Raw genomic sequence first — 27,905 nt, forward strand, 5'->3', positions numbered from 1 at the left:
CCCCCCTTTCTTTGTACTTACTCAAACCAGCTGCTGCCCAGCTCACGTGGTGGAGATCAGCCACCTGACTCGGACCAACCCGAACCGCCTGGTTTTATCCAGGCCTGGGAACTTCAGTTATTGAGGCTTTTGTCAGGGTGAAGAACAGAGTTTGGTCAATCGTTCTTCCCAGTGAACGGCACTGATACACCACAGAAGTCGGAAAATCTCCACTATGGAGAGCCACGATGCTCCTGCTCCCATAAACACCCTTCCACCACCAACTAGATGGCAGCTGAAGAGGAAAAAAATCACTTTTAAATAGCAAACACACACAAACCAGTACTACTGGGGAAGGGTCCCAGGTCCGGGCGGGTAACAGAACACTGGTCTGTTGTGCTGAACAAGCACTTCCCTATACTAAACAGAAAATAAAAATATTTTTTTCCGTGTCCATTACTCATGGTCAGACTCCAAGCTGGTTTTGTATCAAAGAATTCACTTGGGACAAATACGGACACGAGCCCCGTGTCAGCAGACAGTCAGTCAAGTCACACGGCCTCGGAGCCCCGGCCCAACCACCGCAGAGAGGATCGCGTACGACACGAGGGAGGAATTCACCCCGTGCTAAAACTAACCGTGTAGTGAAGAGGTTTATGAGCACCATCAGCGCAGTAAATCTGAAAAATAGGTTTTATTTTTAACCAGTGGTATTGTGACATCTTATCTGGCATAACCAATTACAGCAAAATTCATGGATAGAAACAAAATAACAGATTTCTTCTTTGAAGTGCGTCCTCCCGCTCAGTCTGCAGGCAGCTGAACAGCATTGCACCGACGCCGGGGAGCGCATGCCACGTGGGCTCCCGTCAGAGCACGGACTCCGAATGGAACATCCCCACTCACACACGCGCACAGACACACACACGCACGCACACACAACATCTATATTTTTAAAAATCTTTAGCAATATTTCCGCATGAAATCACACTGTAGCTTCTACACATAAAATGGCTGATAAAAATAATCTTGCTGTAGGTTTACATAGTATATCTACATTTTCATTTGAATACCTGGACTGCTGGTCCAGCAGAAAAGGGAGGTTTTCTGTCTTGATTTTGTTGGGCTGAGGAGAGTTTTATCCCAGAGCACGAAATAACTGCTCTCTTCATCTCACCCCAGACTTTTGTTAAGTGTTTGACCTGAAGAGATCACTGGAAAGTAGCCTAGGAAGAATCAATGGCTTTGTCATCCGTGTCCATCCCTTTGTGCTGCCTCTTCAAACACGGGGTAAAAACACTACAAACAGTTCCGCTCCGCCCCATAGGTAACAAGAATACAAAATACTGCAAAAGCCTTTCTCCTCACATACACAGGTACGTTGTCCACACAGGATGCCTGCAACAAATAAACGTCTAAAAACGTCTCCTCCACAAGTCCTAAACTCGGGCTCCTGAGCTCCCCAGGGACAGTTCTAGCACACAAACGTGCTGAGAAACCTCCCTCCCGCCAGTCTCTAACTCTGGGCGTTTCGTTCACGCGAGTCCTGTAAAATACAAAACATTCGAACCATGTTTGTATTCAAACATACTCCCTTTTCATGTTTCCTCAGGCAGAGATCAACCTGCTAAAAAACAGCCAAGAAGCTCTTATCTGAGAGGGTAAAAAAAACCTCTAGTAAATGTTAGTTTTATATATATATAAATATTTATATTTATAGATATAGACAGTGAAAGGGAGATTGTGGTTTTATGCATGCTTATTTCTTTGCTTTGGATTCCAATACTTTTTAAAAAATTCTTTCCAGGAAATAACTTAAGTTCTGGCACAAGATGCCACAGTTGTTTCTTTAAAGAACATTTTTTACATTTGATCTCACAAGAAACCCTCCGTCCCAAGCTCTCCTTCTCTGAAACCAGAAGGGCAGAACACAAAGAAAAAGGTGCATGTTTCTATGCCGTATATTTCATCCTTTCCTCGTCAACGCCTCCAGAATGGCAGGTATTTCACAACGAGCTGCAGCACAAGAGGAAGGATGCTGTGATTTCATGGCACTGGCTGAGGTACTCAGTAAGAGTTCACTGACGATTTAACTGCCCCAGTGCCATCCCCAAAAAAGTAACGACAAAAATCAAGCAGCTCTACATGCACATACAGCTACGACATGCAAAAACACTCCACCTTGTAAGGAACAAAATACACAAACGTGTGGCTAGCAAGAATCTTCTCCAGCCTCTGTCTCCTGGGAGCTAATGCTGGGAAGCCTCAGAACGAGAGGAGGGGGAGAGGGAAAAATAGAGGAATACTCAACCCAGGGGTAGAGGCTGTTGCCTCGGAAAGTTACTTCCTGGTTACATCGAGTTCGTGCCTGGCTATCTGGGAGCCTTCACCCTGAAAAACTGTGGGTCAGAGATTTCCACTCCAGACTTCCTTTCCCCTCTCTCCCCATTCATTTAAGGCACAAACGTATTTACAGTTTCAAACAAAACCTTTTCATGTTCCAAGAATCAGACATTAGGGGGCCTGTACACTCTGGTGCACCAGGAAGATCTGGACGTAAATCAGCCGTCTGGCACTGAACAAGGACATCCCTCAACCCCTCCTTCAGTCCTGAAGAAAACAGAGGACTCTCAGCCTATAAAACAACTTCCATTATTTTGAGGTTACTAAATTGTAGAAGAATTGATAAATGGCAACGACTGTAACCAAACTTTCAACGCCAACTTCCCCACCTGGCCCCAGCAGTGCAAACTGGTTGAGCACTGTTACTCTGGAAGGACTAACGAGCAGTCAGAACAGGTCTCAGAGGCTTGCCCCAGGCTGTACACAGAATACAAGAGAGCATGCAGCATGTTTACACAGACTCAACTTTCTTCCCTCCCCCCACCCTCCCCAATTCAACACACACAAAACCCCTCCACCAAGGAGAATATTGTTGTGACGAGGCACTTGAACGATAATTGGAGAGTCCCTATGAAAAGGCCTTCCCCTCACAGTGAAGTGGGACAAACAGAAGAGAGCGGTTTCTCAGGACTCCATCTCCTCTTGGTCAAGCGGCGGTGGCACAAAGCTGATTACTTCATCGTACGTCAGGCCTGGTGGGAAAAGCGTAACAGAAACTTAACAGACAGTACTAAAGACATCCCTCATGCAAGAAAACCTGCAACAATCTTAAAGGTTCTAACACTATTTTAAACGAAAAACATAGTTTAATTAAGAAGAAGAAAAAAGAAAAGAATGGTTACACCATTCTCAAAGACCACATACACAATGAAAGATACTTCCAGAGTGCCGAGGAGATGAAAGTCTGAAAACATAAAGAAATGAGCAACTATGTCGCCTACATGTTTGTATGTTCACAGCAATAATTAGTTACCAGGGATTATGCTAATTACGTGCACAGCATGTGAAAGATTCACTCAGTATAAGGACCTCAGAACGAACAGGATGCCCACGTTTTTATCAGTTTCTTTTGTGCCTCTAACTACCGTGGCTTAGTTGAACCGCAGCTACGGAATGGACCACAGGGGAAGCAGGCTGGCGCTCTCTCCCGTTCCCCAAACTCACTTTTCCATTCTTCAATCTCAAGTTCTCTGCTTTCAAAAGACTGGTCATAGGGGTCTGCCACTGGTTCATCGTCCGGGTCGTGATACTGAGCAAAGTAGGCGTGAGCCAACGCTTCTGCTGCAGTAATTCGTTTGTCTGTATCCAGTACCAACATCTTCTCTAGCAAGTCCACAGCTGCAAAAGCACCAAAACAGAAAGGAAAGGATTTTACACAGTGAGCTGCGTGACACTGTATTTGGAAGTGCAAGCTCGTAAAAGCCCAATGTATACGAGGAATCTATAGTTTCTCAGGACCCACCCATCATCCACAATTTCTTCCTCTAATACCCACGGCCCACACATACTTTGTAAACTTTGAAAATGGTACGTAGCTCTGTTCTGAACTACTTCTGCAGTCAAAACAAGACTTTGGGAAAAGTCTTGGTGTCCCAGGACACGCTAGCTTCAGCCTGAGCCCAACATTTAAAAAGCAAGTCTTACCTAGTGGATTGGCACCAATAAACACATTTTCAAAGTTCATTTTCGGCATGTAAGACAAAGACTGAATGTAGTTTCTTGCCTGTGGAAACAAATACTCCGTTGAAGTATAATACAGTCCAACCACCAAGACAGAGTACATTTCAATCATCCTGGAACACCGGTTATTATGGTCTGTCTCCTCGCTTTGCCTTCTCTTTACTAATTCGGATACTTCCTAAGCCCATCATTGTTATCCCTTCCCAACTAAAGGCCACTCAAGACAGCAGAGGAAGGGCTGACATTATCTGGGGTTCATGCAAGACTGAAAAGCAAAGAGGTGCTGCAAGAGCTGACTGCCCTGGCGTCGCGGTAAGGCTGCGTGCAGCATGGTGTCCGTTGGTAAGCGCACAACATGGCACACAATGCAAAACCGACTCACATCCAGGCTCTCCCGCGTCTCAGAAGTCTGTGGCTGAGTACGCGCTGTCCAAATCTCAGGTCTTCATTTAGTACAAAAATCTTGCTGAAGAGCAGGTAGTTAATTGCCCACCCCATGCCACATGCGAGCATATCATTTATAGAAGCAGCGGACACTGCAAGTGAAGACCTGCCCTGCAAACCCCCCTCATCTGCTCAGGTCTCACCTCATGGCTGGGCATCCTGTTAATGAGATATGCAGGGGGTGTTCCCGTCAGACGCATGATCTGCTGAAGCTGGTTAATATCTTAAGTGCCTAGTCAAGGGCTTTGTTAAAAACAGTGCAAAAACCATTTTAAACAGAAAACAGCTGCATACAAAGCATCTCTTCTGCAAACCACAAGGCAAAAGCCAAATAGGCAGGGTCTACTAATTTTTTCAAATACGTGTGAAAAGTCTAGCAATTGCACTAGTGAACGCTTAAAACAATGGAGAATTACTGATCAGTTGGTAACAGTGTCAGTACAGAAAGTATTTCTGTCCGCCATAAGTAGCATTATACTACAACACGGTTGCATTCACACTTCCCAACAGTTTGAAGCCACCAGAGTAGATGTTTCCTTTGGCTGAAACTACTCCTCAAAATTTTCCTAGGCTGCTGCAGCTACAAGCAGCCTCAGGAAAATGAACAAAAATTAAAACAGAAACAAAAATTGTATCCTCTGCACTGGTTACCAGCTTTTTTTTCTTGCTGCATAGAAAGTACTTAAGCTCCTTGTGGTGCAAAGTGAAATCAGCTCACAACTGACACCTCCTTCTAAACAGCTTTGAATGCACTTTGGTATGTGGGCGAGGTGACAGAAGGCAATAAATGCAAAATTAGCAAAACATTAGCATTGCATAAGACAAACTTAGCTGATGTCAGTGAACAGACAGAGAAAGTAAGAGCAAGTAAAGTAATGCAGCAGAAAAACAGAATTCGTTACAGTGACACACTAAAAGCCCTCAAACACTTAATAGTTTTGCTATCTCCATACAATGGAAAAAATTAGTAGGAACAGTACTTTACTACTTTTTTTTTAAACAGACTCTTGATTTGGACCCGGCTAAGAGCAATTATTCTTTTTATTGTGCAGTGTTAAAAAAAGACCCACTTCAATCTTACGTATGCAAACTAATCTTTTGCTTAACCTAGTCAACCTTTAAGCTTCTCTCTCTCTCTCTAATCCCCCGTACTTCAAATACCAGACTGCCCTTAAGGTCAGTTCACAGGGCACCCAAAGCAACCTGCGTTGTTCAGTTCTAACCCTTCTGAGGGCAGAACATCCCAGGGCTTTTTAAATTGGTGTGATATTCAGCAAGTTGACCGACTGATTCCAACCTGCACTGTATGTCTACCTTCATCAAACATAATTCAAGGCTAACCTCACATTTCGCGTTTACCGTCACTGTTACATGAAAAAGAATATAAGCTGCAGTACAAAATAATCTTATCATCGCTCTCCACCACGCTGATCCTCTATTACGTATCAGAAACAGCAGAGTGACTTGCTAAAGTATGCTGCTAGCTACCTCTAAGCGAGTTCATTGCTCACTATGCATTAACTTGTTAATCTGTACTGTTAGGGCATCTCTTGCTCTATGCACTTCACCTTCAGAAACGGGTAAAATTAAATGCCGTTTAATACTGTCTTTGCAGAAGTTCACAATTCAAGATGAGAACAATATAGAAATGGCAGTATGGCTGAAAATAGAGGTCACCTTTAAAAATGAGACTGCAGAAAGCTTTTTGCAATTCCCTTGATAAAAGGGCCCCATACAGCAATCCCCTTTATAAATACATGGTGCAATTAGTTATATTCTCAGCAGATTATATACTGTGTACCCTGGAAACAGCTGCCACATAAAATCACCTAAAATGCATTTTGGATTTTATGCTACAAAAACAAAGATGGTGGCAGTAGCATTTCAGAAATTAATCATACTACAGAAGGGACTGCGCATGTTTAGAGGGTAACACACTTGCTGCTGTTAAGAAAGATCCTTGGGTAGGCAATCTGGAGAAATAATTATTGAGACGAGCCTCAAGCTCTTAGCTGTGAAAAATACTTCCCCAGCAGCATCTCATCGTACAATATATCACAAAGTATAAACCCACAAATTGAAAGAAAAGTCACGAAGCAGTAAAATGAGAATATGGAAGGAAGAAATCGTACCACAGGCAGAGGTAAGAGGAATAAAGATCAGATACACACAGCACATGAACGCAAAGCCATCCAAGAGCGAAGAATGACAAGGGAAGAAAAATAACAGAAAATAAACCCCAAGACATACTACAGATAGACTACAGGAGGGCAACACACAAACTTGGGACTTCCGAAAGGGCAGATATTACAATCAAAGTATAAACTCACAGACTCTGAGGAGATTTTCTTCAAAAGCTCAGGCCCTGGGGTTCCAACGAGTCTCAAAATGAGCTTCAACTGATCAATATCTAATGATGGACCATAAAGGAAAATGCTGGGACAAATCAAAATGAAAAGCGTAACGTATCAGCCTATTAATGTTGAAAGTTAATGCCTGCCAAGGCCTCGACTGAAAAACTATTTTAAGCAAACTGTATTCATTGCTCTAGTTTACAATTGAATACCCCCCTATAACACAGCTCTGTCTGCATCAGACAGATTGAACACCTTGTCTGCAAATACACCACATGCATTGAACCGGTCACTGCATCCTTAACTACCGTGAAGCAGAAGTCAAAGCTTTTGCCCCACTGGCAAAGGATCAGTTTACATGCTCACCTCACCCTTTCAGGCCCCACACCAAAGTAGAAGCAGTTAGCAGGATTAGGTTGCGTTAGTGACAGATGAAGTAAAGCAGAAGGCTGAAAAGTGTAGGCCCTAATACTAAAAAAAATGTCAAGGCCTTTTGTGAACACCTTCCAAGGTAATTCAGCCACTTATAAAACTTAGAAAGTAAGACAACGACTGGACCCTGCTCGTGACCTACAGCATCCCTAACCCTGAACATGGGGTGCACCTTTCTCCCTCTGCTCGCCCCGCCAGCTCCCCGGGGACCCGCAGGGCAGGAGGCCAAAGCACCTGGATCTCCCTTCTGCCCTACAGACCCGCTGGAGTGGCAGAGAGAACAGAATAGGGGCTTAGATTTAAAATCTCTGTGTGGAAAGCTCTCGGGACATAACATTGCAGATGCAAAGGATGTTTTACCCAGAACAGAGCTTCCACCAGGCCACGTACCAACCTGAGCTGCCCTCTTTAACAAGGCAGGAAAATTAAATATTTGGCATAGGTGACAAAACTTGAGGGAAAAAAATCCACTACATACACAATCATATGTCTAAAACTCAAGATAGTAAGGAGACTCAAAGTATCTTTTTAAAACCATTAAAAGAATAAATCTCCTTTCTTCTCTGAATTATCCTCCATGCTGCCCTTCAAAACCTACTAGTGATTTCACACTGTGCCTGTAATGTTTGTATTTGCCCTTAAAATTATATCAAACTAGTTACACGTTTCCCTTTCAATAAAAGTAGTCTACTTACTAGACAATGTTTTTTCTGGGATCAATGCCTTCCTGACGTTTTAAGATACAGTTACAATTCCTTGTTAGAATATGTTTTAATTCGAGTCCTACAAGAACTTCAAAAACTGTCTCCTGTTTTTTAAAAAAGCCTCAGAGTTCATGTAATGCTGGCAAACCGTATATGAAGGAAATCACCAATACTTTGCTAAAACCTTTATCTTTTGATGTACACTTTGATCTGAAGTTTTACATATGAAATGAATTAAAAGCCCTGGAAATAGTATTTTGGCAGAACAGCTGAACTAATTTCTCACTTCTCAAGTTCTTGGCCAACTCCCACCTACTTAAACGCTCGAAACCTAAGAGTAAATCCAATGTATCTAGTTGGGCCCAGCTTAGCTGCTGAATTGCCAACTCTTAATTGTCAATGCTTAAAATGAAATCAGTATATCCACTGGTGTAGGAGAATTAGCAGAGGGTGCTATACTAACCACAATTAGCTCACTTAAATTGGCTTGTTTTCATTGAAAATAGCTCTTACATCTTCCACTCATTCTTGTGCAAGAAACAGTTGTGCAAATTTCAGACTGCTAACATGCCTCAGAAGTCACATGCCATACCTCAGTTTAAATATTTAAGTTCTTTCAAAGGCATTTGAAATCATGTGCACCAGGTGTGCCAACAATATTGCTGCCCAGTTTGCTGGCAGCTCTTTTCCCAGGGAAAACTGCTAGTGGAAGATACTTGTGTAATATCCATCAGTGACTTCCCAGATAAACAAGACAGAACACAGAACACGTAACTGGCACTGCCATAGGCATGCCAAAACCCAAGCCCTGCTTCTAGTTTTAGGCCTGCCATCTACAGCCTGCTGAACTGCAGCATTCATTTAACTATAGGGCCTACCATGTCCCAGAGAAATGAGCCATAAGCAATTAAAGACAGGAAAAAGACTTAGTAAATACAAAGCAAAAGAAAAAAAAAACACACACATGTGCGTGGAGAAGAAAAGCGCAGCATGCAAACCCCAAATGCCATCACCAAGGTACCCCCAACGACTGACGAGTCTCAGTGATTCTAAAATTCAGAAAACAAGCTGCCATCACCACCAGTAGCAGGCATCACAAGATTGTAAGAGCTTATCCAGGCAAAGCGAAGTTCAGAAGTTCTTTTAGCTGCCACCACAAGCAAGAATAAGATGTATCAGAAGAATATGTAATTTCAGACTGGTTAGTTATCATGGAAGTCTCATACTACTGAATAAAAATAGTAATAAAAATACTTTTCAAAGTTTAAAGGGAATACAGTCAACTTAAAACATACAGAAAAAGAAAATTGGCTAAATTAGTACAAAACATTCAAGATACTCTTATTTGTACTTTATATCATTTTATGCAAGTCAAATTGTCAAACTTAAAGTCAACTTTCCTACTTATTTGTATGAATCATTCACATTACAAGAACTGTAAAAAAATTAAGAATATACATGTTTAACAGAAACTGATCTTGGCATAAGACAGATACGATAATAACAAAAAGAAAGCCTCTAGCTATGCCTCACATTAAAAGCCCAAAGGACTCTCATTTTCATTACCTCAATTTTTTTGTCTCTGATCAGTCTTTCCCACAACCTTGCTCCCCTTCTCCACCTCCTGGCAGAGATTTTACCAATATTAAAAACCCATCTTTCAACCAAATATTTCCACCCATAGATTACAATAGGAACAATTCAATTAGCTTACATTCAGTTTTAAGTTAGGAATATTGCAACAGTCCTGCAGAGCTAAGCGCATATTAATCACAGGTTTTTTTCTAAGAGTACCTACAATTCTTACTTTAAGTCAGTGACAGCCATGTTCAGAATCTCTACAGATTAGGTCCTTCAGAACTAAATTCAGCATTAGTTTATCAGTGGCATAATCATCATAGACAGCGTTGATGATCATCATCTCAGAATACAGCTGTATTACTTACCAGATTTAATTAACCGTACAGCTTGCCTGTACTGAAGCCCCTTACAAGTAATATATGCACCTCCGGACCGTATAAAGAAATATCTGATGGACTGTAAATAACATCACACCATTTCTGCTAAATGCTTGGTGAAAGGGACCAATATTTCAAACAAGAGAACCATCTGAGCAGGAGGATGATCATCCTGAGAAGGCATTACCTATTCTGTCACTATCTATTTCAATTGGAAATGTGAAGCTATATAGTTGAGAAAATTAATGTCTTGAGACCAAAAAGCAAGAAGAATGTAAAATTCTCCATTGTCAAATGGGAGCAGTTTCCAGCTTCCTGAACACACAGAATACCTAGTCACATTGCCTCCAACTGCAAAGTGAACTCCCTAAAACTGCAGTGGATTTGGATATACTATATCCTTGGCTACTAGAAGAATGATGAAGATACCTTCAATTAAGCATGTCAATATTAATTGCAAGGTCAGTAAGTTAGCAATTGCATAGTGACTCTGCAGGAGGAACACAGGTCTCAGCAAATCTGTGGGTACAAAGAAATTATTAAGAGCCCAGGAGTACCCAACAGGATCTACATCTGGAAAATTCCTAAAACTTTCTCCAAAAATCATGCATACATAAAGATTTCAAAGAGTCTTCCAAGACAGGAACAAGCTAGAATCCATTGTTATCTTACTTCTGCTTGCTTTCTTTAGATATCAGCAAAGCTGGAGTGAAAGCTGACAGCTTGGTGCCTTTCTAGATCCTTGGATAAGTGTTAGTGTTACACGCACAAACAAGATTCATAACCACAAACCCTGCTCCCCTTATAGTTCTAACCTCACGATTAAACAGCATATACGTTATTTAGGCTGGGGAATCACACACACAAACTGTAAGAACTATAGTGCTACAAACTTTTATCTACAATGGGAAAGGATTGGGCCTTAGTTTTCTTAAACTCTAACCAATTCAGAACAGAAAAAGCATTTAATTCAAAAGCATTACTACCATTTGCAAAAGAAATCGAGCATTTAAGGTAAAGAATCACAAGCATTTGCTAGGAAATATAAATTAGTAAAGTATCTTAATATGACAAAGCAAACAACTTAGATCCTAAAAGTAAACTTTACCACTTTTGCATTGCAGATATTATTGGCTATAATTCACAGCTAAGAACACAGTTGGAGAAAAAACTTTGCAGGCTTGGAAGATAACTGTTTTGTTCAATTCATAAAGAGCACATTGTGAAGCATTTCTTACACATTGCAAATTCTATTAGCAAATATTTTATGTGCAAATATCAAGATTTTTGAAGTCTAAAGCGTTACTAGGGTTAAACAGTGGCAACAGCGTAAAGACTTTTGCTGTTTGAATCAACAATTCTTGATTTCTCATTTTTTCTGGAGAGAAACAAACAAAATCTGCCCAAACCAAATTATACGTGCTAAATCAGCCAACAGAAATATGGCAACTTTTTTCTAGCTTCTAAGCCACTTTCGTGTTAGTTCTGCTTCTGTCCCTGACAACAGAAAAATTCAGCAGAGGTGACTAAACAGTAAAGTATAGCAAGTTCAACAAATTTGGAGAGAGATTATGAGATAAAGACAGGCAGAAAAAGAGAAAAAAGGGTAAAGTTAAAGCACATTGAAAAGGGAGACGAAACTGTGTCAAAACTGGAATGAAAGCCTTCCCTGCCAAAGAGTTTTAGAATCTAGATGCTTTCCAGAAGGAACAGCACTTCCAGAAGGCCAGCACTTCCAACACTAGTTTTCTTTTAATCAAATGCTAGCATATTTGAATTAACAGATATAAATACTAATAAATTAATAGAAGTTATTAAAATAAACAAACTGTGGTTGAAAGAATAACCTTTGGTAAAAAGTGGGCAATGTAATTTTCTCTGGCAAATAAAGTCCAATTTCTAGGCAATGAAAAATCTTGCCAGTAGTGAATTACCCCTATAGGTTGTGTGGCTGAACAAACAGAAGTTGTAAGTACAACAATTTGCATCAAGTCTCAGTTCCAGTTTCCTGGGGCAAATCATGACCAACTCTCACAAAATGTGCTCTCATAAATTTGCCAAGGTGTCCTACCCAGCCCACTTTGGTGCAGCAAAAAAATGATTTTGGAAAGATGTTATTCAAGCTTGATTTTTCACATCAGTACAAGCATACAGTAAAGAAGGCTCACAATCTGTTTACGCTCAAGCATGGACGTGGAACCTAAACATCTCAGAGCAAGTTGGAACGAGCTCCTTGGCACTGAAGGATCTGCAAACCCACTGCTTTCACAGCATACCACCACGATACAGAAGAGAGGCCAGAAGGAATGCTTCACATTTGCTAGAAACCTGAAGCATGAGAGGATTCATAGCAGACAGCCTACTCCATGCAGTTATTTTCTACAAACTCAAAGAGCAATGCATTTAGATAAACTTAAAGGAAAGTCACTCCCAGAAACAAACAACATGTGAGTAATTCTAGTGATGCTAATAGACAATTAAGAGGAATAGATTTGCCTTCTTGCACACTGTGATTGTTTCATGTGCAGCAAAATCAAGAACTCACCTCATCGTACTGTGAGTAAAAGAAGCCATTAATTCAAAAAAAAACAACCAACCAACCAAACACAACCAAACCCAGAACTTCTTTTCTTGTGAAGTATGTGAAAGTGAAGATCTCTAACTTCCATTTCAAAAAATAAATTACTTTTAAAGGATACGGTCTGTACCAGGGAACAACGTTCTTCCAGTCAACAGTTCAGCCATAATGCATCCCACTGACCAAATATCAACTGAACAAAATAAAATAAAAAACAAAACAACGTAATGCAGAAAAATAAAGTCTCAATAGAATCACCCTATCCAAGAAGTACAAACAACTTTATCCTTAAATAGTCTTACAGCATTGAAACAATCTGAGATATGTTGCAGGCTAACTGATACTGTTCAGTAACTACATCGTCTAAGACTTGTCCAAGTAACAGAACACTAGATCAGGCAAATTTTCCTTCCTCTCCTGAACACCAAAGAGCTGGGGAGGAATCTAAACAATCAAAGAAAAAACCTGCTCAAGACAACTCTGAGGAATAAATTTGCATATGGCCTTACATAAATTCTACCCAAACAACCACCAGCTATTATACTACAGATACAAGACAAGTCCATATACATGCAAGAGGAAAAGAGAAGAGAAGAAAAAGTAATGAAGTATGAGATCAGAGTAGCACATTGTTTTCTTTGATCCATATGCTCTCCTGTACAAGAACTATTCTCAGCATTTGCTTTTCTTCTCTGTGCCTGATCTGGAAGTATCGTAGGGAAGCACAGTGTGTTGCTGAGAAGATACTGGAAACTGAGGAAGATAAAAATGTGAAGAAGTGGCTAACAAGCGAGGAAAGAAAGGGAGATTTATCTGCTTTTTAGCATTTCTTCGCACTGTAATTCCAGACATTTTTCAGCATATTCCCAGCAGCTTCCTAGAAACTCACCTTCTCCTCATCCAGATACATTCCATTCACTTACTTTAAAAACCACTGTGCTAGGAAAAATAAGGGATAAGTGCTGACAATATTTTGCTGATTGCAAAGCAAAGGTTCAAGTTTAAAGAAGTCTTGTGAATGCTATCACAATGATTCTTAACTTACTTCTGATAGACTGTGGTTCAAATACTTAATTCTATGCCTGCCTTCTTTTAATCACCCTTACTGAAGCGTAATTACCACGACTGCCAACTTATGCGATCAAATGGAAAGGAGCACGTACAGAGGACAACCTCTTTTTTTCCAAAATTCAAGAACTGAAAAGCCTTGTGTTAGTTAAATGCATTACCTGTCTGGTTGTAGTGCATCCAGTTCAGCATGATCTCAGGAGCCCTGTACCACCGGGTAGCCACATACCCGGTCATCTCATCATCTGTGTGTCGGGCCAAGCCAAAATCCAGGATCTACAGAACAGAAAAGACATCCACTAACTACTGCAGTGGAACAATGCAAACTAGTTAGAGCAAATAGCTAGGCAGTTACTGGCTTGGGTGGAGGAGAGGTGGTGCAACTGCAAAAGCAGATTATGAAACTAAATTTCACAACCTGTTAGAAGACACTAGCCTAGAACAGTGTAGGACTCAACAATCAGAATTAGGTCTGGATATTTTCTCTCTAAAACAACTAAACCCAAACTAAAGCTGTTAACTCTTCACTTTCATGATGACTCATTAAAAACATATGAACAGATACAGAAAAAACATCCTTACAGCCCTTTATAGCTGGGAAGGACATTATTAGTATTGTGGATGAAAAGCTGGACATGAGCTGACAATGTGCACTCACAGCCCAGAAGGCCAACTGTATCCTGGGCTGCATCAAAAGCAGCGTGGCCAGCAGGTCGAGCGAGGTGATTCTGCCCCTCTACCCTGCTCTGGTGAGACCCCCCCCTGCAGTGCTGCATCCAGCTCTGGACCCCTCAGCACAGGAAAGACATGGACCTGTTGGAGCAGGTCCAGAGGAGGGCCACGAAAATGATCAGGGGCATGGAAGGCCTTTCCTATGAAGAGAGGCTGAGAGAGTTGGGGTTGTTCAGCCTGGAGAAGAGAAGGCTGCGAGGAGACCTTACGGCAGCCTTTCAGTACTTGAAGGGGGCTTATAAGAAAGATAGGGACAGACCTTTTAGCAAGGCCTGTTGCGACAGGACAAGGGGAAATGGTTTTAAACTAAAAGTGGGTAGAATTAGACTAGATATAAGGAAAAAATTTTTTATGCTGAGGGTGGTGAACCATTGGCACAGGTTGCCCAGAGAGGTGGTCAATGCCCCATCCCTGAAAACATTCCAGGTCAGGTTGGACAGGGCTCTGAGCAACCTGATCTGGTTGAAGATGTCCCTGCCCACGGCAGGGGGGTTGGACTAGGTGGCCTTTAAAAGGTCTCTTCCAACCCAAACTATTCTATGATTCTATGATTACTTTGGGCCACAAAAGTATTTCCATAAGGAATTATTTTGTCCCTTTAATTCCAAGGGACATCCACAAGGCATTCACTCAAATCACAGTCAAACCAATCAGACCTTGTGTTTACGTTACCTTTAGCTCACAGTCTTCATTTACAGCTAGGTTACTAGGTTTTAAATCCTAAAAAAATTAAACATCAGCATTAACAACGGTATATATGTTGTTTCACAAGTCTGATGTAGATAAAAAAGTACATGCAGACAGAAAATAGATTCTAACTGGCTGTAAATATCAACTCTCCATACTCGGGAAAATTATTTTATCCCAGAGTCAGCTACCTCTTCTGTGATCCTCAGAGGTGTCATATATAAGGAAAAATCCATAAAGCTTATTGCAACACCAGTGCTGTAGATGTATACTTAACAAATAGAGAACCTATTTCACGAAGATACAAATCAAACATAGGCAGGAACAGAAATGACAGATCTTGACAACCGCTTCCCATGTTTAACCTTCTGACTGTTTACCCGAAATAATTCTTGGAAAATTTCTGCTTGTTTCTATAGGTGCTACACTGTAAGGTTCTGTGCTACATTTTCTAAAGACATTGGTTCAGTACAGGAAGCATTCTTAGGATAAATACTCACCCTGTGTATGATGTCAGCTGAATGGATGTACTGTAAGGCAAGATGACAAATTTTATGTAACAGTCCAAGCAGCCTCCTTCTCATTTCTTCACTAGACAATACTGCCCTACTCCATCCCACACAATTCAAGTGCTATAGCTTGTCTGCAGAAGGAACCGAGTGTGTGTCTATGGGTTTCAAGTAGCTAGGTGTTTCACTTTGTCTCTCCTTAAGAACACGTAAGAGCACTGCCACTACAAGAGGAACACAGAGGAGCACTGCCACCACGAGTGGAACAACACAAGTCAACAAAACTGAAGAAATGGAAGATTCATAGTCAGAGCAGATTAGAAGGCAGCATACTTCATAATTTTCCAGACTCTGCCCATAGGAACATATAGAAATATCTTCCTAAATGATACATAGCTTTACTGATACAGAGCTCCAAAGAGGTATGAAGGGAAGGAACAATAATAACAGGTTATCCTACGATACGTTAGGAAAGTTACAGAAGCCCCACTATGTACTCATATGAATCTCTGAGGTTATGACATTCATCAAGAACTTCCACCTCTCGTTCATGAGCTATCAATATACAGGTGCAAGTACCTTTAGTCCCCGAAGAATTTGGTATATGAGGAACTGCACATGGTCATCGGTGAGTTTCTGGCATTTCACAATGTTGTTCAGATCTGCTCCCATAAGGTGTGTCACCAAGTACCTATGAACAAAAGGAAACACATAGGCTATGAGGCAATCCCTTCAACAGGATTAGGATAAAAATTCCCTATGAAGCTCCAGCAGCAGGGCTGGCTGTCCCAAAGCACGTTACTGAATGAAATATAATTCACGATACTTTAAATAACGTAGCAGATTAGTATGCCGACTCCTAGAGCACCGGCCAATAAAATGCAAGTGAACAAGTTTGAAAAGTCCAATAGTTTAGGATGTCCTAGTATCTTTTGTGTTGGAATTCAGAATTGTTTGAGAATGATGGCAGACAAATTAAGGTGACAAATATTTCTATAATAATCTGGGAGGTGTAAGGAAGATACAAAAGATTATTGTTGCAGTCTTCAGAGAAGTTACCTACACATCATTGAATTCTTCTAGTGACTTGGCAGGGGTGAACACATCCAACAAACCAATCACCTAGAAAGAAAACAGTAAAATGAAAAACGGGTAAAATACATTCATAGTAGAATATCATACAGTTAATAAGATCCTTTGTGGAATAGAAACTACTCATTCCAGTCAATGTTTCATTTCCAAGTACATGAATCAATCAGATGTAGACAAATTAGTATTCATACAAAATCAGAAACAAACGTTCAATTCTTGTGTAAAAAAAAAATTAAGGTTAAAAATATACAGCTGTCTTTTCACACCAGCCATCCACTTAAACCATCAAACAGGTACCATAACAAAAGACAGGTGTAAACACCAGTTTAGAATACCTTATTTCAAAAACCAACTAAAGTTTGTTCAGGAACAAATGCATGAGGAGAAAAAAAAAAGACAACCACCAGACAAAACTGCTTCCTGCTCAATTCTTAGTTATACTGTTGACTACATACTAAAATAAGGATTGGGAGACTGTATTTGTTTCGCTTGTACTGAGTAATGGCTAGAAAAATTCAAGGATCTGTAACACAAGCAATGAATAATAATGACTACAGTAGAAAGTAAGTCAGGAAAGCAGTGCAATGCAATGAGGACCCAATTTTCACAAACAGCTTCACACTGTCATTTGTATTTTCTGCCCAAAGAGCAGCTACTCCGCCTTTCATTTTACAGCTGAGCTGTTCTAACAGTAGAGAGTAAAAGGATATCCATGTGTTACCTTGTGGAAAAGAATAACTATACCTTATTATCCCATAATTATCTTCTAGGTCATTTACAGCATTTAAAAAAAATCCATCTGGTCAATAAAGACTCTTTCAATTTTCACTAGAATGTGCTTTTAAACCTTATTTTCCTTCTCTTAATAGCAAATAATATTTTATGAATACATGCAGTAAGGAGACAGGTTCTCTTCATCCACCTCCAAAAAACTCCTCTTCCCTTTTTAAGTCAGCATCTCATTTGTCTCGGATACACAAGCATCATGCACGTTTCAGCAACCTCACTAATGGTTCAAGTGTGCATATGAAACCAAGAGCTGGATTCCCATGTTCCCCTTTGCACCATCCTTTTTATCCCATTGTTCACATTTGTCAAAGATGTCAGAATCAATTGAGTCACCTTTAAGAAGAGAATTAAAGACAAAATCTTTGAGGAACCTAGACTATGTTTTCGGAAAAGAGAGCAAGTGGGTACGAAATAAAAGCCTCTGTCTAATCTATATTATACATTATAGATTACATTTTATTGAGGAAACTGAAGAGAAAGAACACTTTCCTGCCTCTCTTGATATACATCGCAGCAACTCCATTTCTAGACAGACATCTTCTTCAAACTGTAACATTCACATCCATCCTGTACAATAATTCTCGTGCTTACAGTTTCTTTCTCCGGTGGACTCTTCCGTATCAGTTTTTACAGGAAAAGTCAACATTATCCACCCAGTTTAGCATGGAAAGACAAAAACTGACTTTGCTATCTAGACTTCAGGTTTTTTTTCATTTATCACTTTTATCTTGCTACACTGTGAAGCACAGTATCAAACTATCCCTATCTTTCATCGAGTTTCACAAACACTTAAATACAGTTAGTCTGCAGCACATCACTGACTCACTTCTAAGGAAGTGTGAACACCAGTAGGTTCAGAACCCAACTCCTAACCCTTTGCTTTCCCCTCCCAGCATTTTAGGATGTCACAGAGTTTATTAATTTCTTCATATGACAACAAACCCATTTGCTCTCCCATCTGCTCAGTGTTGTGCTTTATGCAAGCTAACAAGGCCTCCCAGAACTTGAAAATACAATGCAGACACACTCGAGTGCTCTGCGGGTCCGTTTATTTGCTCAAGATCATCATGAACCAGACTAGATACAGGATATAGAAGACATGCTCAAGCCCCTTAAACCGCCATACCTACCAGATTTGCTGGTGTGTTCTGTGCCACGTAAAACCAAGTGTTTTACTTCCGAACCGAGATCTGAATAGTCAACACACTAGCACTAATAAGTCTGCCTGAACTGGTGCTGAACATCTGTGCATCTGCAGGATTTTCAAACCACAACCTAGATAAACTTCCCACAGATAGATGACGGTACGATGAACTGATAATAAATATTTCTATATATAAACAACTTAACTGCCTTTTATCCCTTACTCTTAAATCTACATAGGCTCTTTGCAATATATATCCAAAAATATTAATGAATGCCAGACATAGAACTGTTGTAGCACCAGTCACCATCTAATTTTCATTGCTTAACCTTATCAGCTTAGACAGAATGGACTGATATGCTAATTTTTTTTTTTTTTGGTAACAGATATTCAAAGCTTTCCTGTTTGGAGAACACTTCAGTTATGAGAGAAGGTCCACAAAAAAATCCAGGGAATGGATATTCAGCAGGATCAAATGCCACCTCTATTGTTGAGACAATGGTATCGTACAGAGGCACTGAGAAAGAATTGACGACAATAGTACTTGCATCAAAAGTTCCAATTATGTTAGTCACACTAAAAACGCCAAGAAGATTTAAGGGATAGCAGCTGCTGACTGTGGTGGTTAGAAGCCACAACACACAACCACCACTGCCACATCAGAAGAAGTTCTGAACAGACCATCCAAGGAGAATCTTCCAACGAAATTAGGCTTGTTTGGCTTTTTGTGCTAGATAAAGGTCCTAGGTTTGCTCAACCCACTTCCAAACCAGTATTTCCCTTCTGCTTAGTTGGAGTTTGCTTGGAAGAAGAAAAAAATAAACAAACAAAAAAACCCTATAAACAAGAGCCTTCCTTTCCTCTTGACATTCTGACAGCTCTGCAGCGGACAGGTTATGAGACTTTTTACTCCACTGCATATAATATCTGCTCCAAACAGCATGCAATATAAATATGTTGGTGTGTTAATGCTGCAAACACACTGAACTGTTCGACTACCTGTTTTCTATACCAAATGGAGGTTATATCGAAAAATGGTTAGCCAGTATATAGCATAGTTTAACACAACATTTGTCACATCCTATTTTGTTTCCCTGTTGATGATTTAAGTGGATGGCTTGTACGAAAAGCCATCTGATTCCCACCCCACCCACCTTTTTTCCTCCCTATTTTACCTACAGGAATCTAGTGAACATCTACACCGCACCCTTCTGACATAGGCAAGCCAAAACAAATAAATATGAAAAACCCTCCAGAAGACACTAAAAACAAACTTTGAGATTTTCTTTTTTTTTAAATAAATTCTTAACATAATTCATTACATAACGAAAATTACAGCTTACTACAGCAAGCGAGCAGGAGTGTCCTAAATCCTTAGACAGCATGAACCTGCTCAGCAGTAATTTCCAGATTATTCTAGGAAATATTAAGACTTTTTAATACAAAATTAGTTATGTGGGTTTTGGGATTTTTTTTTTTTTTAATCTGCATGCTTTTCTACAACCATAATCCCTGAGACTACTGCAAGCTTTGTTTTTGTATTAGAAAAACGTATGCAACAAGATCCTTAAATGCAATCATGCTGGATGCTCATTGGATAGTCCAACTTTAGACCAACTTTTCATACCGTCTACTTCAACTTACATTTTCGTGTTTCATGTGCTTAAGTAGCCGTAGCTCTCGGTAGGTCCTTTTGGCATGGATGATAGACTGAAATGGTCGGGACAGCTTCTTTACAGCCACACGCAACCCAGTTTTTGTGTCAAAGGCAGAACTACAATAAAGAGTAATCAAATTATCAAAATTAATTATTCAAACACCTTCAAATCCAAACTTAGCAACTCCAGATAGCAACTATCTGGACACTGAGTCAGAGTCAACCCCATTTCTTCATTTCTGCAATGAAAATAATTTCTAGGCATCCCGGTCCACAACCTGCACCCCCACCCAAAATCCCCATGTATTTACACAACTGTTGGTTTCTACAGAAAATGTTTACAAGATGAGTCTTGTTCACACAGTAAAGGGAAATTTTGTAGAAAAAACAAACTTTTATGATTTTTCTGTCTCAAAGCAGTTGTGCTCTTAAATATGGCAATAAAAATCTGGAGAGAGGAAGAGTACTTGTAACCTATTTTCATACACCACACTTCATCACAAAATGCTATGTTCAAGATACACTCTTTTATGGTTCAAGCCCATACAAAAATCCAAGGCCTGTGCCTAATAAAATCAACTATGATGGTTGTTAATCACAACTGAAGCTGAAATCAAACCTCTTTGGTAAATCACATCTAATCCTAAACTCCTGTTATACAAAAATGCATGTGAATAAACAATACCTAGCTGTACATTACTAAAACTTGTCCCTTTAGCAGAAACTTATACATAAAACCTGTACATATAATTAATGTTTCTTTTTAGAACCCATGACGACTAACTCCATCCTATTTGGTAACTTCATATATATATGATACTTTGCACTGTAAAATCATCATTTGAAGTAAGTCCTATTACAACCTATTTATTTATAATATTAAGAAGCAAAAGCCTGATACTTTTGAAACAACCAAAAATTTAACACATGAAGAACTACGTTAAATTTCTGATATACTACATAAAATCTTCCAGACCTTAGGGCTTATATGTGAGGAACTAAAGAAATGTAGGTATTTAGCTGTGAATTAAATTACTCCTCTTTCTTCTCTTCTTTGATGTTCTTATCTAAAACAGCTCTGGTTTGTCACAAAGGAAGGAGGAGGAAAAAGAGAGGATGTGAAATCAAGGTTACACTTGATTCAAGATAACAAACAAGGGGAAAGTACGGAATGGAAAGTCAGAGAAGGACAATATTTCTTTATTTTCCTGCTGCATTTTGATTCAGGGCGAACTTCTGATACCATTTAAAAGTGAGTATGCACTAGTTCTTGATAAACATCAAGCAAAAAGGAAAGCTATACATTTGTAAGTGTAAAGTGTGAAGCAGCTTAACTAACAGAAAGTTCAAAACCAATCACAAAAGTAGTCCCAGAACAAAACCACAATTGCATATATAATCCTTACCCCCCACCAAAGAAGCTATCTGAAATAAATGTAGTGGTCATTTATTTTTAAAGCAACTAACTGGAATTAACTTGCAAAAAGGCTCTTTATTTCAAAGTTGTTCAGTTTCCAAGGAACTTGCTATACGAGATGTATGAGAAATAGAAAACAAAACACAAGCTTTTTTCTACGAACAGCAATCCTTGCCCAAGGTCCTGCAAGAGAATGGAAAAACCCACTGTGCATGACGGAAGAAGAGCATCTCCTCCTCTATAAAGGGGCACCTGCATACACACAGTGGAAAGAGCTCTCTGGAAAAGATACGAAGATACAGCTGGACAGAACATCACAGGAGCACCAAACTGTCATAGCTGAATTACTCAAGCTACACCATACTGTCTCAAAGAATGCCCGTTACAACCACTTCCACACACGAGTTATCCTTTACGCCTCGCTCAGCCTGGGCAGACAGAAGAAGCCATTAAGCATTCATTTTTTAATCTTGATTTCAAACGATCTTCAGCAAGTCTTCACACACCACTAGAATATCGATATTTAAGATGCAATACTTCAGGAAACATAGAACTCCATTTTTTTTTAAGCTTCACGTACACCATTTTGCAATATACAAACATACTTCATTCAGGCTGTAATTATATGACAATATTTTAATGATACTCAAGGTGTTTTCTAGGACTTAGAGCAAAAATAAGATTAGTCATCATAATTCAACACATGCTGTTGTGAATTAAGTCATGAATCTTTACCAGCTTTCAAACATTTCGGGTACAAAAGGCGGCATGTACCAGTATCTCTTTCATCTTGAAAAGAAGGGGATCCCCTGCATATTAATCACCTTCACAGCTAGATAGTCAGCTTTCTCTCTTGGTTTCCAAAGATTCTCTTTAGAGATTTCAGAGCCACCAGACATAGCATAAGCTATTTCAGAGTCCAAAGGAAATTCAGTTTCACCTCCTTTTTAACGACATTTTTGGGGTCGTATGAAGTCATAGTTCCACTGTAGTAGATGTACAACCTCCAAGGAGAATTGCAAACAGCAGAACTGAGAAACTGTTTAACTAGCACAATGGCATTGTGCACAAGCCTAGGAAAGAAAATTTTGTATTACTGCACATTCGCAATCTAGAGTTACTCTTGAAGTCAGAAGAATTCTAAGTTCAGTCATATTTGAGGCCTAAAGACTATTTCCCTACAGATAAAGCCATGCTGAGTAATTTTCTGCCGATACAGATAACTGCCTAATGGTTTTCACGAGTACAGAACACAGAGCTACGGAACAGCTGTCATGCTGGAGAACATTTTAAAGAACACTAAGCTGGCCTTCATCACAAACTTAAAACAGCTGCATTACACTGATCATATTTCAGCTAAGAAAGCCCAATTGGGAAAAAAATTGCATGATCCACAGTTTTAAATCCCTTTTAAAACAAGATCAGCACAAATTCAGAATTTATCACAGCGTCCACGTTTTTTAACCTCTTACATAGTATTGCACTATGGCACATGAACTGCATCCACCTCACCCTAAGTGGGCTAAAACTACAATTCTGAGCTAACCTGAATTGAATCCAGAACATAAGAGCTAGAATAAAACAATTATTTTAGAGAACCTATCCACTGATTCAACTTATATCTTCTTCGAAGTAACATTTGAAGTAGTCTGAGGAACTGAAGTACATGTAAAATTACTTCAGAGTGCAATTCATTTAAACATTAGATAATCAGAATGTTAATTTTTGTGCAAAGACTATTTTGCTAAATAGTATGCTGCTCATCGCTAGCACCTATGCAAATACCCAAGCTAACTGAATCTCTTTAGCGGTACCTTTGGAGTTAATTTATGCACCCTTCGTTATAGACAGAAAAAAACACAGTTCTTCGTACCTGACAGTTTATCATTAATACCAGTCACTTTTGAGTTCAGCCTATACATGCATTTCAATCAGTTACCCTCCCAACATACTATAAAAAGTCGTACATCTTACTTCTCCTCTGCTACGTTGGATTCTGCTTCTAAGAAAGTTGCAATAAAAATCTCCCTAAAGACAGATGTGCTCACCCTAATTTCATTTCTTAATATACAAAGTTCTCATGAAGTTCAAACTACTTGCCTTCACTTTCAGAGCTCTGCTCACGGCTTTTCTGTGCATGCCCATCTCCTACTCGATGACCCTTCTTCACATGCGTTCTTGCTAATCCTACCTGGACGGCTGCTTCATCCCACTCACAGGTTTACCGTTCTTTTCATATCACTCCTCACATACCACCACACCGTAGTGGAGAAGCAGGCACCTGTCCCTCCAAGTGCATACATTGGAGGCACTTGCCACTTTGATAAGGGATTAAAGCCTAAAGATGCATATAGGTTAAAAAAAAAAATGCACAGAGGAACTACTACAAAGGTGATATTTAGAGTTGTTACTTCATTTCCTCTGGAGCCTAATGTTTTAAAATTTCTTAAATCCATAGTATTTCTCTGTTAGTTCAAAAAGACGGGAATTATCTCAGTATCTTCATAATACCCAGGAAATTCAGAGTTGGTGTCAGTGTTGGTACAACTGTGGGGCAAAATGGGAAGAAATCACAGGTTTTGGAAGGGCTGTATGACCTGACAGTTTACAAACAAAAAAACCTAAAGGATTCTTACAGAAGATTCTGAGGAAGACTATGTCTTGACTGTTCAATTCCTTTCCAAATTAATAAGGCAATACAGATAGCCTGCAAAGCAATTAAATCAAAACCCTTTTTTTACAAAGGTATCAGTACAACACACAGAGAACTGCTGCAAAAAATACTAAGAGTATACTGAGTCTGCCTTCACAGCATTTTAGAAACTGATGGCAAAGATTGTCAAAAAACCTCTTTGCTTAGCTTAGAGCTGGCTGAACTAACGCCGTGTGCTGAGACTTCCCTCCAGCACATGCAAGAAACAATCCTCCAGCTAAACTGTGAGTCACCGATCGATCCCAGCTCCATTCAGCAACTTCCCACTGCAAGATGCTGCATTATCTAGGCCCCTCTCCTCCTTACATGAAGTATTACAAGACTGATACTTCAGGAACCCAGATGTGTTTCAGTGTAGACCTGGTTACAAAATCCTTTTCATGCGAAAGACTGTGTTGTATGAATATACAAAACTGTTGCAAGAATAAATGAAATAGCATTTCACACAATAGATGTCACAGCAATTGTTACATGACATAGTAATGAGCAATCTGAGGATACATATCGATGTTTCTCGAAGTTTTGGAACTGAATCCCTACTTGCATCTCCACATACTTTCAGTTTTTAAAAACGGATCCTGAAAAATACCCGAGTTGGCTGTTTGAACGTCCTCCTTCCAACACTGCACACAATACTTCAAAAACACTGGAATATTTGCTCTAAGTTTAAGAACATACCTTGGGTGCCTTTAAGCTACCTGCAGAAAATGCCCCCCTCTCTCCATCCACTGACTACAAAATAAAGTCAGGTTCTTACATTAGGGTGTTCCGAGTGATACTCACATCAGACATTTAAAGCAGCCTACAGCAGACAGCTCTATAGTCTAAATGATTCATCTGCTGGCTTAATTCTTTCTTTTTTATTATTTTTTCCCCCACTTTCTAAAAATTCCTCTTTTTTAAATACCTCATCTTGACAACTAAATAAACAACAGAACATTTTATTACATTCTAATATAATAATGCAGTAGACGTACACAGAAGTATATTTAACCATTCAGCTTAAGGGTGGTTAAAACCCCGGAATTTACTGTCCCAACACAGAAGTACACCAAAAACAAAGTCTCAAATGAAACCAGGTAACTTTTTACTGGAGAGAAAAATCTCTAAAGGGCCGGAAAGCGGAACAAATTATTGCAGGAATATCCTAAATACTATGCATCACCATTTGCAGCTTAATAAAATTACATATATATGCAAGGTTTTTTGTTTGTTGTTATTGTTTTTTTAACTCTGACATACTTTCCATATCACTAGTGTTTCCGAACTGTATCTTTTCTGAAACATATTTTTAGAAGACCATACAGAACACCATTAACATGGACTGCAAAAAGACTCATGTGCCACATGTCTGAAATTGCTTCCAACACAAAATTGTTTCATCTGGTTTGAACACAGTTGCACAATCTTTGAAAGTTTTGACACAGCAAAACAGGAAATTCGTGATGCAAACTCTTTAGTTATTGGTTGTGAAAACAAACTTTGGAAGTATTACATGCACAATGGAGATTGTGGAGAGGGGGAAAACAAGAAGAATGGGCTAGACTGTGTAGAGTCAACCTTAAAAATACAATGGACAAGTCATTGAGCAAATTCATTTCCTATTACATTCGGGGAGTTCTGTAACTCTGTGGCACTTACAGGGGTATTTATCAGCTATGGTAGCGAGGCCCTTCTTTCACCAGAACTAAACCCTTCTATTTTAAAAAAAACTCGGCAAGTACATTGGTTAATCTTGCTACTAGAATTGACCAGCCTTTGCCTTTTATGAAATACAAGCATTTGCACACATGAGGCACAGTAGTTTTAAGAAATGCACGTTATTTAAGCCGAACAACTTACCAACAATTTTGTAACAGTAGGTCAAGAACTTTATTTCTTTAAAATTGCAGCACATGCAAAACAACTCCTTTACTTTATTAGTGGAGTGCAGTATGCATCCCTCCTTATAACATAAATTATATTCATGATATGAATTTGCACATTATGTTAATGAAAAATATGCATGCCTGCTCAAATACAGCAGCAGAGCAGCTGTGTAATCATTATGCACCCATATTTGAAAATTCTGATCACACTTTGACTGAGCCAAAGAACACAGAATAAAAACCAGAATGTTCGTGTGGGAGACATTTCTTAATAAAATGACATAGTAATCTGTGAACACTTTCATACAGCTCTACTATATGACTGCTAAAGTCTGTCAAACCTATTCAAATACAACCTTGTATTTAAGATTAAACAATGTATACAGTTAATTTATGTTCAATGATCCAACATACTCCAGCAGAGAAACTACAAATTAAGGAAGTATTGTATTTCACACGTGTAACCTGTCCTATGTTTTGTTCCTACTAGGTAAGCATTAAAAACTAAACTCTTATCTTCAAGCTGTCCATATTTCTGCAGGTCTCATACCAGGACTTTACTCTCCCAGGTGGTGCATACTGCAGTAATTCTGTCACTCTACAGTAATAAAACAATTTTTCCTCTGCTGATCTACTATTGCCAAGAAAATATCGATACTTGTAAACCCACTGTTACAAGTCAGGGAGGCAAAAACAGCCCTCCAGCCTTCCCTCTACTCTCCCTGCCTATCAAGAGATTCCAGTTAAAAACATAATTGCCTCAAATATAATCTACCCTTCAGGTCCAGCAGGAAACTGGGACAAGAGCTGCCAGGCCCTCAGCTCTGCAAAGCCAGCTACGGGGGACTTGCCAGCCTCCATCCCTCTCCACCCCCCACCTACTAACTGCAAGAAGGCACGGTGAAATATGTCTATATGAGATCATTCGGGTGGGGGGGGGGGAGGGTTGGGACATGATTATCTTCCCCTGCAAAAATGTTTTAGTGCCACCTGCCATGTGGTGCAATCCCCGACGCATTCCAAAGACAAGACTGCGGCTTCCCGGCGGTACCGCTCTTAAACTAGGAGGAGAAGTGTTTCTTGCAGGAGACTGGTAAAAAGCTGAGGGAGAGGAACCTCCGGAGGACAAGCAAGCCCCGCTCTCCTCGCTTTGCTTCCCACGGTGACCGCCCTGCACGCATCTCGCCGCGGGTCCCTACAAGCTGGGGCAGGTTTCCAGGCGGAGAGCCCGGGCAGGGGCCGATGGGGTGGGCAGCAACCTGGCGCGACCCCCCTGCACACACCCACCCACCCTGTCCCCTCCCAGCACTCACCAGACGGAGCCGTAGGCCCCGGAGCCGACCGGGGAAAGGTTCTGGTAGCGCTCGGGCACCTCCCACACCGTCTTGTTCAGCTCCTGCCGGTAGAACTTGGGCCGCTCCTGAGACATCTCGGCTCCGGAGCCCGCCCCGCCCGGCCCGGCGGGAGGGGGAGGCTCTGCCCGCGGCTGCAGCAGCAGCACCACCGCCGCCACCACCACCACCACCTCCTCCAGCAGCGGCGGTGGCTTCTTCCTTCCTCCTCTGCCCTCCCCGCCTCGCTTCTCCCGCGGGCGGGGGCGGCCCTGCAACAGCAACGCCCTCCCCGCCGCCGCCGTCCCCTCACGCCGCCGACCGTTGGCCGCTGCCGCCCCGCCCGCTCGCGCGCGCCCCCTCGCG

At 40.4% G+C, this 27,905-nt stretch overlaps 2 protein-coding genes across 5 annotated transcripts in view; both read right to left on the bottom strand.

The window, feature by feature from the left end:
* The window catches only part of MAPK13 (mitogen-activated protein kinase 13), a 15,198-nt gene extending 13,916 nt beyond the window's left edge, over positions 1 to 1,282 (bottom strand). Inside the window, exons 1-3 of the mRNA XM_075174209.1 lie at positions 1,053 to 1,282; positions 618 to 659; positions 18 to 274 (exon numbers count right to left, since the gene is read on the bottom strand). The gene's annotated coding sequence lies outside the window, so the exon portion shown is untranslated. The remainder of the gene's footprint in view (positions 1 to 17; positions 275 to 617; positions 660 to 1,052) is intronic.
* MAPK14 (mitogen-activated protein kinase 14) lies at positions 661 to 27,828 on the bottom strand. Of its 4 annotated transcripts, XM_075174215.1 has the most exons (13): positions 27,522 to 27,828; positions 20,198 to 20,327; positions 16,592 to 16,650; positions 16,108 to 16,219; positions 15,520 to 15,549; positions 15,005 to 15,052; positions 13,762 to 13,876; positions 12,654 to 12,725; positions 6,837 to 6,916; positions 4,650 to 4,718; positions 4,027 to 4,105; positions 3,547 to 3,720; positions 661 to 3,074 (listed from the first exon to the last, which is right to left on the bottom strand). In XM_075174215.1, exons 1-13 carry the CDS (start codon positions 27,635 to 27,637, stop codon positions 3,007 to 3,009), a joined length of 1,152 nt encoding a protein of 383 aa, XP_075030316.1. In that variant the 5' UTR covers positions 27,638 to 27,828; the 3' UTR covers positions 661 to 3,006. The 4 variants fall into 4 exon arrangements, with proteins under 4 accessions (XP_075030316.1, XP_075030314.1, XP_075030313.1 ...); XM_075174213.1 differs by lacking the exon at positions 6,837 to 6,916 and having other exon boundaries at positions 4,650 to 4,729; XM_075174212.1 differs by lacking the exon at positions 4,650 to 4,718.
* Positions 27,829 to 27,905: the final 77 nt, after the last annotated feature.

The sequence above is a fragment of the Calonectris borealis genome, chromosome 26 (assembly GCF_964195595.1).
Source record: "Calonectris borealis chromosome 26, bCalBor7.hap1.2, whole genome shotgun sequence".
Lineage (NCBI taxonomy): Eukaryota > Metazoa > Chordata > Aves > Procellariiformes > Procellariidae > Calonectris > Calonectris borealis.

Excerpts from the sequence above, each read along its gene's own strand:
- MAPK14 (XM_075174215.1), bottom strand. The coding sequence starts at position 27,637 with ATGTCTCAGGAGCGGCCCAAGTTCTACCGGCAGGAGCTGAACAAGACG. Across the intron at positions 12,726-13,761 it reads GATGCACTACAACCAGACAG|TTGATATTTGGTCAGTGGGA; the intron begins GTAATGCATTTA and ends TATTTTGTTCAG. Across the intron at positions 4,106-4,649 it reads ACAGGATGCCCAGCCATGAG|GCAAGAAACTACATTCAGTC; the intron begins GTGAGACCTGAG and ends TTGTTTCCACAG.